Source organism: Ixodes scapularis, unplaced genomic scaffold, assembly GCF_016920785.2.
Source record: "Ixodes scapularis isolate PalLabHiFi unplaced genomic scaffold, ASM1692078v2 PGA_scaffold5__190_contigs__length_132052651, whole genome shotgun sequence".
In the NCBI taxonomy this organism is placed as follows: Eukaryota; Metazoa; Arthropoda; class Arachnida; order Ixodida; family Ixodidae; genus Ixodes; species Ixodes scapularis.
This window is the reverse complement of record NW_024609880.1, coordinates 47,400,143-47,414,414: the sequence shown is the minus strand read 5'-3', so window position 1 is coordinate 47,414,414 and position 14,272 is coordinate 47,400,143. Positions and strand designations below refer to the sequence as shown.

The 14,272-nt window shown below is 47.5% G+C and overlaps 1 protein-coding gene across 1 annotated transcript; it reads left to right on the top strand.

Moving 5' to 3' along the window:
• Positions 1 to 8,745: 8,745 nt before the first annotated feature.
• On the top strand, positions 8,746 to 10,074 carry LOC8040954. The gene has a single exon (XM_040500144.1). The coding sequence runs from the start codon at positions 8,746 to 8,748 to the stop codon at positions 10,072 to 10,074; it is 1,329 nt and encodes a 442-aa protein (XP_040356078.1).
• The last annotated feature ends 4,198 nt before the right edge of the window (positions 10,075 to 14,272 follow it).

Below are 14,272 nucleotides of genomic sequence, written 5' to 3'. Positions count from 1 at the left end.
GAGATGCGTACGCCACGAGCTTCGAACCCAAAATCTGACCTTTATCGCGATATGGATGCTCTATATACAAAATGACAATGTTGCCGACACAACACATCTTGTAGTCTAGCCCTCACGGCCTCGTTCGTCTCTTCGTTCCCTGGAATTTTCATGTGTCCTGGAATCCAGGACAGTTCGAGCCGTCTTCCTTTAAGACGTAGTGTTTTCGCTAAATTCTCGATTTCTTGTGTAATATTGTTCTTGCTGCCTATGTGAAGGCATTCTTTAACCGCTTCCTTCGAGTCGGTGAATACGTACAGGTGTTTGTTGGTGCTGTCTACATGAGCTTCAATTGCTAACTGGATAGCGAGCAGTTCTGCTGTTTTTGTGCTGCGTGTCATTGGTGCGAGCTTACTCTTTTTTTTTTTTTTTGGAGGATCTCCCTGCTAACCAGGCTACGCCCGTTCTCCCGCCATTGTCTCTAGCTGCGTCTGTATATAGGATTTCGACGTCTTCCTGTTTCCCCAACTCTTCCAAAACCTTCAAAATGTTTTTTTTTTTTTTTTTTTTTGCTGCTGCAGCTGCGCGACGTTTCTTGTGTCCTTCACCTTGATTCATGAGTATAGGTTTGAGGAAGACGACGAGTTCGTCCTCCCACGGAGGCTGTGATGGTTGGTTGCTTGGAATGCACCACGTCCTTCTGCCTAGTTTCTCTAGTATGATGCGTCCGTGCCATGTCTTCTCCAGCCTGCTGTACTGACTGATCTTCATTTCCTGTGCGATCTCTTCGATGGTGTTGACCTGAGCTGCTTTGTGCAGTTCCTTGATGGGTGTAATTTTTGGATTACCCTCATGGCGGACCTGTTGAGAACCTCGAGCTTCTCCCTATGCGTCGCTGTGGGCCTAAGATAGTTTATTCCGTACACTGCTCTAGAGGCGAGCAGCGCTCGGGCTGATCTTCGAAGCAAATCCTCCTGACATCCCCATGATTTGCTGGTAAACCGTTTGAGAAGGTTGAGTCCGTCCTTCCACTGGGCCTTAATTTGCTTCTGCCATCTTGTAGCTCTACAATCTTCGTCGAAAGTTAGGCCTAAAACCTTGATGTTGGGCCGGTTGTATGGCAACACCGTTAAGGAATAGCTGGATGTTATGCTTGCCTCAGGCTCGTTTGCTAGTTATGGTCATATAGGCAGTCTTTTCGGTAGATATCTGCAGTCCCTTTTTTTGTGTGTGAATTTTTCGGTGACGTTAAGGGCTCCTTGAAGTATGGCCTGTTGTGTTGGACTAATGGCTTGTTCAAGATGGCCGCCGTGGAACCGCCGTGGTATGTACGAAATAAACTTAAAAGTCCTAAAAGCAACAAATCAGTAAACTTCCCTAATACTTACACGTATATTTCAACAATCACTAGACCGCAGTTTTACCTAATGACTGGAGAATTGGAAAGGAAATACCTCTGTCCAGACCTGGCGATAAGCAGTACCCTAATAGCTACAGGACAATCTTACTAACTAGACTTTCTTGTAAGGTTTTCGAACATATAATTTACTCTCAACTTGTAACTTTCTTCAATATAACTCTTTTTTTTTTCCACAGCTCAACATGGGTTTTGAAAAAAATGTTTCATGTGAAACACAATTGGTTTGTATTACCAACGATTTTCACACTGCTTGTGATCAGGGATTCCAGGTGGATTGCGTATTCCTTGATTCTTTTAAAAGCATTTGACGAGCTATCTCACAGACTTCATCTTTGTAAACTAAGTAAACTAAATAACTCGGCTGGCAGCATTTGTAACAAATCGTTCTCAGTTTGTAACCTGCAATAGTATTAACTCTCCATTGGCACCCGTTTCTTCTGGAATGCCTCATAGGGTCTGTCTTAGGCCCATTATATTTTAATCCATATTAATGACTTGCTAGGCATTATTTCCTTCTCAATACTTTGTTTTGCTGATGATTGTGTTATTTACTGAATAAGTTTTAATGATTCGGATTCGAAACATTTACAGCATGATCTAAATTCTATAACTAAATGGTGTGAAATGTAGTCAATGAAACTGAGTATTAATGAAGGTAAATTATTGCGTGTGGCTCGTAAACCTGCCTTTACTACTGCTTATAACATAACATTACAGCTTGCAGACACGTACAAATATCTGGGCGTGATACTCACCTCTGATCTCTCCTAGAACGGGCATGTTGCGTACGCATCCCCAGAAATTTGGGCCATCGTATGCTTGTGCCATCTCTTGGCGGGTTACGGCAGCGCTCCCATAGAAGCCCATATATTTAATATACACATATGAGCATAACATCGAAACGTTACACTTTGAACAATTTGCCATGCTACTACTTCATTCTAGCATACACCGTTATTCATGTGCCAAATTTTCAAGATGATGACGTGTAAACTGCAGGTTCGTCAGTCGAATGAACTTTTTCATGTATTGCCACCACGGAAGAGTATCCAAGTTAATTAAAGTGTACAGTTTAGTCTTGGGTATAAAAAAGAATTCGCCATGATTGTATAAAATAAATACAGTCCATTAATTCCCAATATTATGACACATTTTGTAGTGCCTAAGATGTGTACTACATCTGTAGAAAAATATATATCGAAGGCGAAGTTCAAACGAACACAATTTAAAAATACAACGAAGTACAGGATTTGCCATACAACTGCAGTAAACCAGAGGAATCAATCATGTGCTAAGTACATTTTGATTTCTTCCAAAAATAATTTTCTTGGGTTCGTGAGACCAATTTGTCAAATGATGTGGATTCGCTCTTGTTTAGACGTTTACGATCATTTCCAGTACGCTTCTACCGACATCAATAAACTAGCAAACAAAAACAGCTGCTTTATATGACGATAATCTAAAACTTTAAAAACAAGTTTTCAAAATATTTTCGCTAATTAATAATTTTATGTGATCATAACAAAGTAATTTTTATTGTAAGGATGTTGAAGCACTGCGGTGAGTACCCAATTTATGAGAGGATGATCGTTCTTGTGAACTTAATATTCACATCTCAAAAGTGGTATTTAATCACGTAGTGAATTTCTACATTAAATTGATTTTCCCAATCACCCTGCAGAAAAAGAAATCGGAAGAAGAGCGTATTGAAATGTTCGACTCGATGCCACAGTCCTCGAAGAGGGCGGAAATCCAAGATTTTGCAACCGCACCGGCTTGTAGCCGGTGGCCTTAAATTTTGCATTTCGTCGTCAGTTAAAAACTTGGTCGATCTCAAAACGACCCCGAACAAGACGGAGGCTCCCAAGTTTGAAATGATCAACGAATGCCTAAAAACAGTCGAACCATGTCAACTTCAAGACACGTTTTCTCAATAATGGCTCATTTTAGAGGACTTGCTGGAGCAGTAGATTGTAGTCGAGGGCCCTAAAGTTTGTATTTTGTCACCAGTTAAGAACTTTGCCAATCTCAAAAAGTTCCTGTATGAGGCGCGAATGCCCGAATGTAAAATGATGAACGAATGCCTGGAAATGTCCATTTCGAGGCAAGTTTGCTCAAGGATGGCTCATGTTAGAGGATTTGCCATAACAACAGCTTATAGTCTAGGGTCATAAATTTTGCGAGCTGACGTCATCAGTTTGAAGCGCGAAAACGGCAGTTTCCCCGATCCCAAAGGAGCGAAGTAAAGCTGATGGATTTCGCCTTCGGTTCTATTGGCTGGCGCGCGTCGACGGGGCTCCCATTGGCCGCTGCGCTCGTCACTTTCCACGACCGCTCACCCCATGGCGCTGCATGTCCATCAGCGCGCCGTTGGAACGTCCAAGGTCAGCGTGCCCAGGGGAGCACGCGCGCCGACGGTGACGAAAAGTACGCAGCAGACGAAAAAGGGAGTGGACGAGCGGTTTGCATGCTTTCGCATTCACAACTCATAAAAAGCGCTTAGTTGTACCTCGAGCTTTTTTATTGACCAGTGCAGCTCTCGGTCGAACTCAAGAAAGTTCCTGGCCGGGGCGCGGGCGCCAGAATTCCAAAAGATGAAGGAATGCGTAAAAACGGCCGAACCATATATACCACACTTTGAGACCGGTTGACTCAGTAAGGATTCATTTTGAAGTATTTGCCATAGTACCACAATGGGCACGAGGGCTCTACATTTATATTCTGCCTTTAGAACTGGGTTGTCCTCAAAACGTTCTCTGGCGAGGCGCGGGGAGTGGGCCTTTTCTGTTTCTGGAACCGATGACAGGACAGAAACATGGCGAACACCATGACGGTACGCTTTTGACGCATGCGGCTGTCACACAGAGGAATGGGGTTCGAATCCCTCGCGACCCGGGTCCTTACTTTTAGTAATTTTTGTACTCTTAAGAAATCCCAGCCCCTTCTCGACTTTCATCGCGAGTGTTCTTGTTCAGAACATTCCTGAACGCGCCGCGTGCATGAAAGCAGCGATAACGCGCTGCTTCGGGTCAGTCACCTTTCCGTCGCCAACACAAGATGAGTGGTACCTTTCTCTTTATGTTTGTAGGCACAATCTGCCTCATTAAACGTTTTTTTTGTTTGTTCTAAGATCAAAGTTTTTTTGTTTTTTTGTGTGTCTGTGTGTGACAATTAACATTGCACTAGGCGGAAGGTGGATATAAATCAACGCGTAAAAATACTGTATACATATGCTATGCCTGAAATACGTAGGCTGACTGTCCATCCTTAGGTACGCCCTGTACGGAATCAACCAGTAATAATACGCACGTTTTATGCCCTATACTCACTCACATAACACAGTTATCTGTGAGGTTACCTAACGATATCGCACTCCAAGTCAAATACAAGAACTATAGAAATGCGTGCAATGACTTCTGCGAAACTGTTTAGAAGTTTCGATGTTCTTTCTTGGATCACAGTATCGCCATGAAATGGAAACGAAGAATCATAAAGTTATCAGTATGTTGCAACCGCAAGACACTCATTACCTCATTTTTTTTTAATCTTTAAAGTTACTTTTTTTTCTCTTACTATAGCACACATTTTGCTTTGGCGGGAATTTTCACACGGCGAAAACGTTGAAGGTGAATACGTCACTTGGAGGCAGATAAGTGAACTAGAAGCGCCAGTCGCAACTTTCAGGCCACGTGATCGCATGCTAGGTTATCTCAAACGTAATTTGTATCTTTAGTTCCTTCATCTTTAAAGCTCTTTTTTTCTTTATAAAACATTGGTGCGTTCGAAACTTGAATATTCAGCCTCCATCTGAAATCCCGGTACTACTGACCTTATTGACTCACTTGAATCCGTCCAGAACAGATCCGTATGTCTCATATTGGCTAACTATTACCGCACCGCTGGTATAACATCAATCAACTTAGCTATACATCTTGCCGGCCTCGGACATCGCCACAGAAGGCTCAAGCCTTTGTCTCTTTCCCAAAACCTTCCATCATAACCCTGCGCTCAGAAATCAGCTAATAGATCCTCCATCATTTGCTTCAGCACGTCTTGATCATCGTCATAAGGTTGGAATCCCATTTTGTCGTTATAGGACATTTTACTCATCACTCATTCCTAGAGTAATCAAGTGACTGGAATCACCCTTGCGCCAATTGTCGATTCCGCTATCTTTAGAGCGCAGCTCTTAGGCGCCCGTTTCCTGCTTGAGCGGCGTCGGCGTAACCGTGAGGTCACGTGAACCCCCCCCCCCCAAGGTCACGTGACCCCCCCCCCCCCCCCCCCCCCCCGAGGACAAGTAACCCTCAGTACCCTTCCCTCCTCCTCCCCAAGAGCTGCGCTCTAATTCGGCGTTACAGGGAGTTGTAAACGGATGGCATTTTTCTACCGCACTTTTTAATCCTTTGTTTTCTTTTGCTGAATTATTGTTCATGTTCTTTCACTGTTTAACTAATGTATATTTTGCTCCTATTGCTGTAAACATTTGTAATTTTTCCTCTGTTTATATAGAAGAAAAAACACTGCTCCCTTCTTTAGTGCCTTTGGCCTTGAGAGCAAAATAAATAAAACTTATTCCAACCAGAGCTCGGCTTTCTGACGTCCATTCGCGCTCTCGTCTCCTGCTCCCTCAGCTTCGCGGCGCATACCCGCGGACAACGTTCTGTAGCTATGCAGTCTGTGGGTGCGCGTGCGCATGCGCATCTTGAGCGACCATCAAAGATGTTGCATGCGCACTCTTCACTTCTTCTGAAAACGCGTCTCCTACCGGTGTGTTCATCACGTCCTCAAAACTGCTCCCCCTATTTCCGCCTGATGACGTCATAAAAGTGTCATGATCTTGCCTGCCGACATCTTGGCGGTGGCACACCAGCGGAGGCAGCAGGTGCCTATTCTGCTGTAGGTAGCTTTGCAATTAGACAGTTCACGGAAGCTTATTCAGCCAGGAGCTGGGAAGCTGGGACGACAGTGACCCTTGCGTCTGTTCGCCCTTTTCGCCAGCATTTCTACGACCAACCACCAGGATCGCGACCAGCATGACACGCCGACTCCTGTGACGCAATTCGTTGCCACTTCAGTGTGAACGCCTCCACTTCGGACAAATAGTTGTCCGAAGTGGAGGCGGGAGACGAGGACCGAAAAATCTAGTTGTTGTTGTTCTTTTTTTAGCGTAATGGAAAATGCAGCACCCACAATGGGCAGCGGATAGGTACTTACATAACAAAAGGCAGGATTCCGTAGCTGCGGTGCCATTGGTCGGTTAGTTCAGCTTTCCGAAGCTGACCTTGACGTCAGCAGCCTCCTTGCGGCGTTGACGCTCGGTCGTTGTTCTTCTCAGAATTGAAGGCGTCTAGTGGGGGATGCAGACACAACAGATGCGGACACAACAGACTCCAGATCCGTTCAGGATTGGATATTGTCTCGAGTTCCCGTGGAATGCAGACGCCGTATGAGAACACACTGACGGTAACGTCTGTTCCCATGGACTCGAACCGAGGCCGGAGAGCAACGCTTCTTCGGTTTCAGGTCAGACAGCTCGAACGCGCGAAAAGGGTTTGGATTGCGCGCCAACCGTCTCGACGTTCGCTTGTTCGTCGTCCGCATGCACAGGAACTGTGCAACGTTGATCTCAACAACTTGTAACTTGTAAAAATGGCTAAAATAGCTGGTGCTGTCGTACACGAAACGTGAAGCGGATTTGAACTCATCACGATTTGGAGTCCGCAGCACAAGCTTTCGCTCCAAGTATCGTCAAGTGCAGCGATCTCCTGAGCGCTGTGCTGAAATAGAAGATAACTTCACACTTTATCGCAAAACCTAATATCACATCCTCACAAAAAAAAAAAAAAAGAATCGTTGACGCAGAAGAGACAATAATAATAGAAGTGTCTCGCACACAATCTAAGTTCAAGAAAACGCACGCGTGATTGTCTCCGAGTGCTGGAGCGACCGATAGAGTCAAAGTGATTAAAGGATTCATGAGATGCTACCTTTAGGCTTTGTTGTAGGATGGTTTCTGTTTGGGTAGAGTTCAAAAGGTAGAGAAATAGAGAAAAGTAATTATAATTGCGGAGAGTCAATCGGTGTTTACAACTATTCGGTGGCCTAACCCGATGAACGTCCTTAGCTTAAAATGGGTCGTTCAGCAGAGCATGTGTACACATTTTAAGCTGAAGCCGAATTAAATCAAACCGTTTATGCACGCGCGATGGCGCGATGGGTCAACTTCATCATTTGCAAGGAGTGATGGATGTTTGCATGGTACCACGTTTGGGCGAATCCTGCTGTCTACCGCTACTACCGTTGCCCACGAAGATCTTCCTCTTCTTTGACTTGGCGCGGCACTGATGCACAGCCGAGTGAATGGGAAGTCACGTCCACACGAAACAACATTACTTCGAATTTGACTATTCCAGGCCGCGATGTATAACCAGCATTGACGGTGGGGCCAAATCTTTAGTCGTCTTGTGTTTGTGTGCGTTCAATAGATATCATAACCTTTCGTCGTGCCCGCGCTCTCTCTGCCGGTACTTGGCGCGCGTGATGTTCTTTCGTTCTACAGGGAGCTTGCAAAAGCACAGCTTGCTCCGTTGCTAGCAGTACCGGCTTCATCATGGCTTCATCACACTGTCGTCGTGCCTAGTAAGTATATGTCCCTCAAAATACTCTTCCTGTGATACTTTTATTTAATGTGTCCCTAAGCGCTTTCGCCGCGAAAAAAAGTATGAGCCTCTGCCGATGGTACGAGACCGAACCGCTGCTTCTGCTGTGATCTTTTGTTAACTTATGCCTTTTTTGTAAGTGGTTAGCCATGATGTTTCATCAGTCTCTCCCTGCCAATCTTTGTCGGTAGATATAACTTCTTTAATATATACGGAGCGTAGAACTGCCGCTCTTATCGATAAGTGCATGATCAACGGATGAAAGATTGGCATCAGTAACCATCAATATGTGGGTTTTAAAATGGGCTATAATGCAGAAGCTGCTTGCAGACTTTTGTTATATATTTGAGCTTATTATCTGCTGTTTGTAGCTACCCCTGATATATGTCAGAAAACCCAGATTTACTCTGGGTATACCAGCTATTAGCGGATCAACTGCTGTCAGATAACGCCATTAAGAAACGGTACTCTTCTTATATTATGCTGACGACGCGAAGAGCCAACCAACATACATCGATGAAGATGCTCGTCGATGACTGTTGCCTTTTTTTTTTTAATCTGGCGCAGGATTGGCCGATCATTATGTGCATGGCAAAGACGTGTCTTTGGAAATGAATCAAGTGGAATCTTAAGTGAAGCCCTCGCCGTTGCAGGCAACGGAGACCCGTCGGTGATCGGAGCACGATGGCCTCCCGTCAGCGTCACACCACTCGCAGTAGCAGCAGCAGCAACGGCCAGGATCAGCAAGCGGCCCAAGACTCTGACGCTGAACAAGACGCGGCTTCGCACCGCCATCAGGCCGACGACGACGACCAAGACGACGAGGATGACGGTACAACGACCAGCGGCGGCGTCCTGCCATGGCCCGCCATCACACCACCATTCTTCTACATTCCACCGCCTTACGCGGACCTCCCGGAGCTCCATTTCCCCTTCGGTCCTTTCGGGTCGTTCATGGATGACCAGGGCACCGTATTTGACCCTTCCAGTTGTCCTCTCGGTGAATTCGCAGGGCCGGTCGACTTTCACTTACAAGACGAGTCCGTCTACCATGAGCACGACGTGGACGTGATGCGGCAACTCGAGTACGCCAGGTACTTGCAGGCTTCTCCATTCTGGGATTATCCTTCTGAACCCGCTGACGACGAGGCGGGCACCGGTGAGCCTCACGTGGCGACCGTGGAAGACGACGCGTCCCCACACGTCGTCAGTGCAGAGGGTTGCGGAGACGCGCAGCTGGATCCTCTGGTCGAGGCAAGCCTCTGGGGGGAGCTCCAAGAAGTCTACTATGGGCCGGTGGTCACCAACTACGGCACGGTGTCCGTCATCCTGAGACACTGCATCCGCGTCGACATTACAGTAGACAGAGCTGTCCGAGTAGTGAACTTTGAGAGGCACTGCACAGCTGCCATCAGCAGCTGGGGGGACCGCAGTTGCGTGTGCCATCCGTGCGGCAGGGTGCTCCAAGAAGGATTCACAGTGGACATGGCCACAGGAGACAGGTTGGCCAAAATTTCGGGTAGGGGCGTCACGTTCACAGCCTTAAACCACGGTCTTGTTTACTTGGTGGATGCCTCGGGGACCAAGTCGACGACGGAAAGGTTCCAAAACCTTTGCTACGACCTACCCATGAACGTGTTTTACTTCAACTCTGAACAGGGCATGGATACCTTCAACGAGTGCTTCCAAGTCGTAAGTCAAGCGAGGCAGAGAACCACTCGTGGAGGGGACGAGATCTGGATCGTGGCAGGAGTGCGCATCAAGCAGACACCCTGGGGCGACGTCCAGGTGTCTCGTGACTCGGGACGACGGGTCATCTGGACCTCACCGACGGCCGGCACCATCTCTGTCACCACGCCGTTTGTGAAGATGGCCATCAGCTGCGATCCGTGCAAGTACTTCTTTGTCAGGATGGGCCAGAAGAGGCTGAGCGCCAACGTGGAAGGTTTTACAGTTCGTAACGGAAGCCAGAGGGCCGGCTTCGACGGCCGAGGTCGCCTCACTCTTCCTTAGAATCCTTGAAGGGCCCGCTTCTACGCCTCTACCGCAAAGTGGTACAGAAAATAGGGCTGCGATTTCTGCGTCACGTTTTTGCACGTTTGTGATGTCCTGCGCTAATGTCCTGCCTGCAGCAGCTGTGAAAAAAAAAAAAAAGGTTACCTAGCCACTGCTATCGCCAAACGAAGGGCCACTGGAATCAAGACGCCACGCTGTAGCTGCTCCTAAGTGTAGAAATGGTTATCCTTATATGGATTAGATCGATGAAAGTGGCATGGTATCCAAAAACAGCGAGCAACTGCCTGGAAGACTTCAAATCCAACTGGTAGCAACACATGGATTGCAATACAGTATCACGCACGTCGGATCTTCAAATTTGGAGGGTTTCCCTGTACAATGTCCGCTGGACAAGCTGAAGCAACTGAGTTAAACGTGAGCCAAGTGGTCTGTATAGGTGACACACACATCGCGCAATGCCGTCCAAATTACTATCCAAATCCAAGTGGGAAACGCACCGACGATTTGGAACCAAGATTCAATGCGTTCAATATCTGTAGCAAGAGTCGGCAAATACAGTGTCACCCACACGACCAACACAATCAAAAGCGGCGGCTCTAGAGATTCGCAAAACCAAAGAAACCCAAAAAGCAGCTAACAGCACGCTCCCAGTCTGCCTTCACAATTTCAAACGTATTATTTGCGAATTTAATACCTACACACTCCTTGTTACCACAGGCGGCGAGACGGAACAGCATTAGGCGCCTATGGTAACCAGTGACATACAAATCCCCGAATGGTCCCGTGTTGTCCGTCTAAAAGGACGCAATAAGCCCTCCGCGTCCACGGGATCGATTCCTTTCACATGTCGTGCTGCGCGAGATAAATGCCGTTGTTTCGTTGTTTTTTTTCTTCTCTATTTTGCTCGAATAAACGCCAGACACTCTTTTTATCCTGGATGGTCTGACCTTGGCGGTAAGTGCGCTCGGATAGAGCTCTACCATCAGCCCCTTGCAGGAACTTTCCCGTGTAGCATTTCTTGGCTCTGTTTACGTACTTCCTGGAATACTATATCCACGCGCCTCGCATATCCCTCTCCCACATATATGCTCGAGGAACGATTATCTACACAGCCGCGATATCTCGCCTTGTGAAGCGTTCCCCGAATAGTGAACGTCCTCTTCGACCCAGGTGCTCATACATCTTGAGAGCCCGACAGGATGTTAAAAAGTTCGGCAGCTCGCCTGCATGTTCTCCGTTATTTCTATCATATTCGCTATTTCTCGCGTAAGTTGAAACGGGGGGCGCCAGCGCGCAAACTTCCGGTTCTTGAGTAGACGGCGGGTTTCGCAGTATTTGCGAAATCAAATACACATGGCATCTTCTGGAAATGGCCAATTATACACCATTACAATATCTACAATATATTTTTTTTTGCTAAATTTCCCAAGCTTAGGGAGCGTGCGCGAGAGTATACTGCCTTCTACAGCGGTAACTGTTAAGTAACAATCCCGAACAAATGACACTTTGCACGCGCGTTCATCAACGTCTTAATTTGGTTGTTTACTTCGAATATTCAATACAGATAAGGCGAACGCGTATAGCGCGCGTACCTACGTTCCCAGCGTTCTTTGTGATGCTTGGGTACTTTAGTAAAGGCCTGTTCCCACATGCAGCGGAGCGCTACAAGCATAGCGCTCCTCGCGCTAAGCGCGTGCTGATGGGAGCGTTCACCAGCTTTGTGTCGCACCGTCAAAACTGTTGCTCATGGCAGACGATAAGTAGCTGACGGCACGTGAGGAGCGCTACATCAGCGCTTCGCTGCATGTGAGAACCGGCCTTTAAAGGTGCATTCGTCAGCCCAGCGTGCGAGCCCCGCACGTGCATGTTCGTCGCTTCGAAAAGCGAGCAAATCACGCGCCATACGCACGAACACTGAAAATGGAACCGGGCAGGAACCCTTCTTTGGAAAGGTCTATAGCACTGGCAGACTTAGTGCACTCTCAAGTGTGCAGGGGCACTGTAAACAAAAAAGGGGGCGAATCACTGATCTCTATTGTAGTCACTGGGGCTATCGCACACCAGCTCGGAGCACGTGGAGCGAAAGCTCGTGCTGCAGAACCCAGGATCCCGTGCATGGGTTCAATCCGGATGAGCATCGTACCGGCGCGCGGTCGATGCTCATCCGCTAGCGGTTGTACTAGTGGTTGTACTACAGGGTGTCACAAAAGAAAATTTACACGGTCTTTTTTATCGCAAAAATAAACTAAGCATCGCCGAACGCTTATTCTCAGCCCAAAGGTAGAGCTAGAGGTCACTACCAGATGCCAAAGTTTCAGCCCGATTCGATAACTTAATCAAAAGTTATAAGTGATTTTCTGAAACTTTCAACGGGAAAATGGCGGCCGACGGAGTTTTCAAACACATGGGGCTCTATGGCACCAGAAACCGAAAACGGGCAAAAATGGGCTCCATTTTCCCATTGAAATTTTCAGAAAATCACTTATACCTTTTGATTAACTTATCGGATGGGGCTGAAACTTTGGCAACTGGTTGTGACCTCTAGCTGTACCTTTGGGCGGAGAATGAGCGTTGGGCGATGCCTAGTTTATTTTTGCGGTGAAAAAGACCGTGTAAATTTTCTTTTGTGACACCCTGTACATGCGCTGGCTAAATTTCTCATCCACAGTTGAGGCACCCCATTGAGACTTACTTCCGGCTGTATAAACATACTCACGACATTATGATTGAGGGTGAACGAGACGGACTGTCTATTTCCAATATTGGCACAGCGTACGTGTAGGCGGCATGCAGTTGGAACTCAGTGCAGGAATTCTCCGCTGCTGCAGAATGTCGACGGTACAAAGACATACGCTGCGTTTACATGGATGCGAGCTTAGCGCATAAAATCGAAATTTGACTATTTTGATAGGTATAGTAAATGGGTAGAAGAGGAAGTAGGGGGGAGACATTGCGCGTGTGATTGGTCCCCTGCTCGATTCCACGATCGTAAACCCAGCCGCAGGTGCGTAAGCCATATACTACAGATCATCCAAATAGGCTTGTACCACTCAGAGCTTGAGCACACTTTCTCGCCGAGTGTAAACCAAAATTGTCTCAAGGGCAATATTTTTTAAACATTAGTACTCGCAAGAGTTTGTCGTGTTTATTAATTTCTCCTCCTCTTCTAACACCCGAGTGCGGCGCGAGACGGCGCTGCCTACGTTGGGATTGAAGAGAGGGTCCACCTCAAACCATGGGGAGCGTTTGCAATCTAATGGCAGACACCTCCTGCGGAATTTAGTCAAGAAGTGCGCATGCGTTGAGTTGTCGGATGGCGAGGAGGGAAGCGGACGGAAGTGCCGTTTGCAGACGACCAACGCTTTCGGCACCGTCCGCGCAGCTCGCAAACCACGTGTCCCCGATCAAGGAGTTGGCTAGTTTAGAGCAGACGACGCGTCGCGCGCAGAGCACCGGCGTTAGCCTTCCGAGTATGGTGCCTGGAGCGCGTCTCCGACTGGTGTGTTTAGCATCCTATCTCGCCCATACATCAAAATTGGTCCCGAAGTGGCAACAAATGACGTCACAAAAGCCGGAGAGTGTCATGCAGTTGCATGTCGCGACCCTGGCGGTTGGTCGTAGAAATGCTGGCGAAAAGCACGAGCGAACGCCAGTGTCGCTGTCGTCACGGCGTCCCAATTTCTGGCTGCTGACACTTCCGTGGACTGCCGCATTGGAGAGAGACCTGCGACAGAACAGGCGTCTGCCACATACACCTCCGCTGTTGGGACACCGCCAGGATCGCGACCGGCGACAGCACGACACTTGTATGACGTCACCAGGCAGAAATCGAGGGACCACTTTTTTAAGACGCGGTAAACGCACCAGTCGGAGACTGGTTCCAGGCACCACACCATAAAGCAAGCAGCGGCGGCGGCGCGCAACCTCTTGGACGGCGGCCCCCACGGTATTTTCCTCGTTCCGACAGGCATAGACTAACAGGACGAGTTGCCCCAGATCGAAACGAGGGCTGGGCCGAACCCATCCACGATCTCTGGGTCAGATCCCTAATTGTGTGGCAGGCATTGGTAGCAGGGCAAGTCCTCACATAGGGCAAACTGATATAGACCAGTTTATAACTACGACAATTCGTCAAACTCGGTGAGAGAAACTTACATTTTACAAAAAAAAAAAAAATTGGCTTGCTCTTTATGTT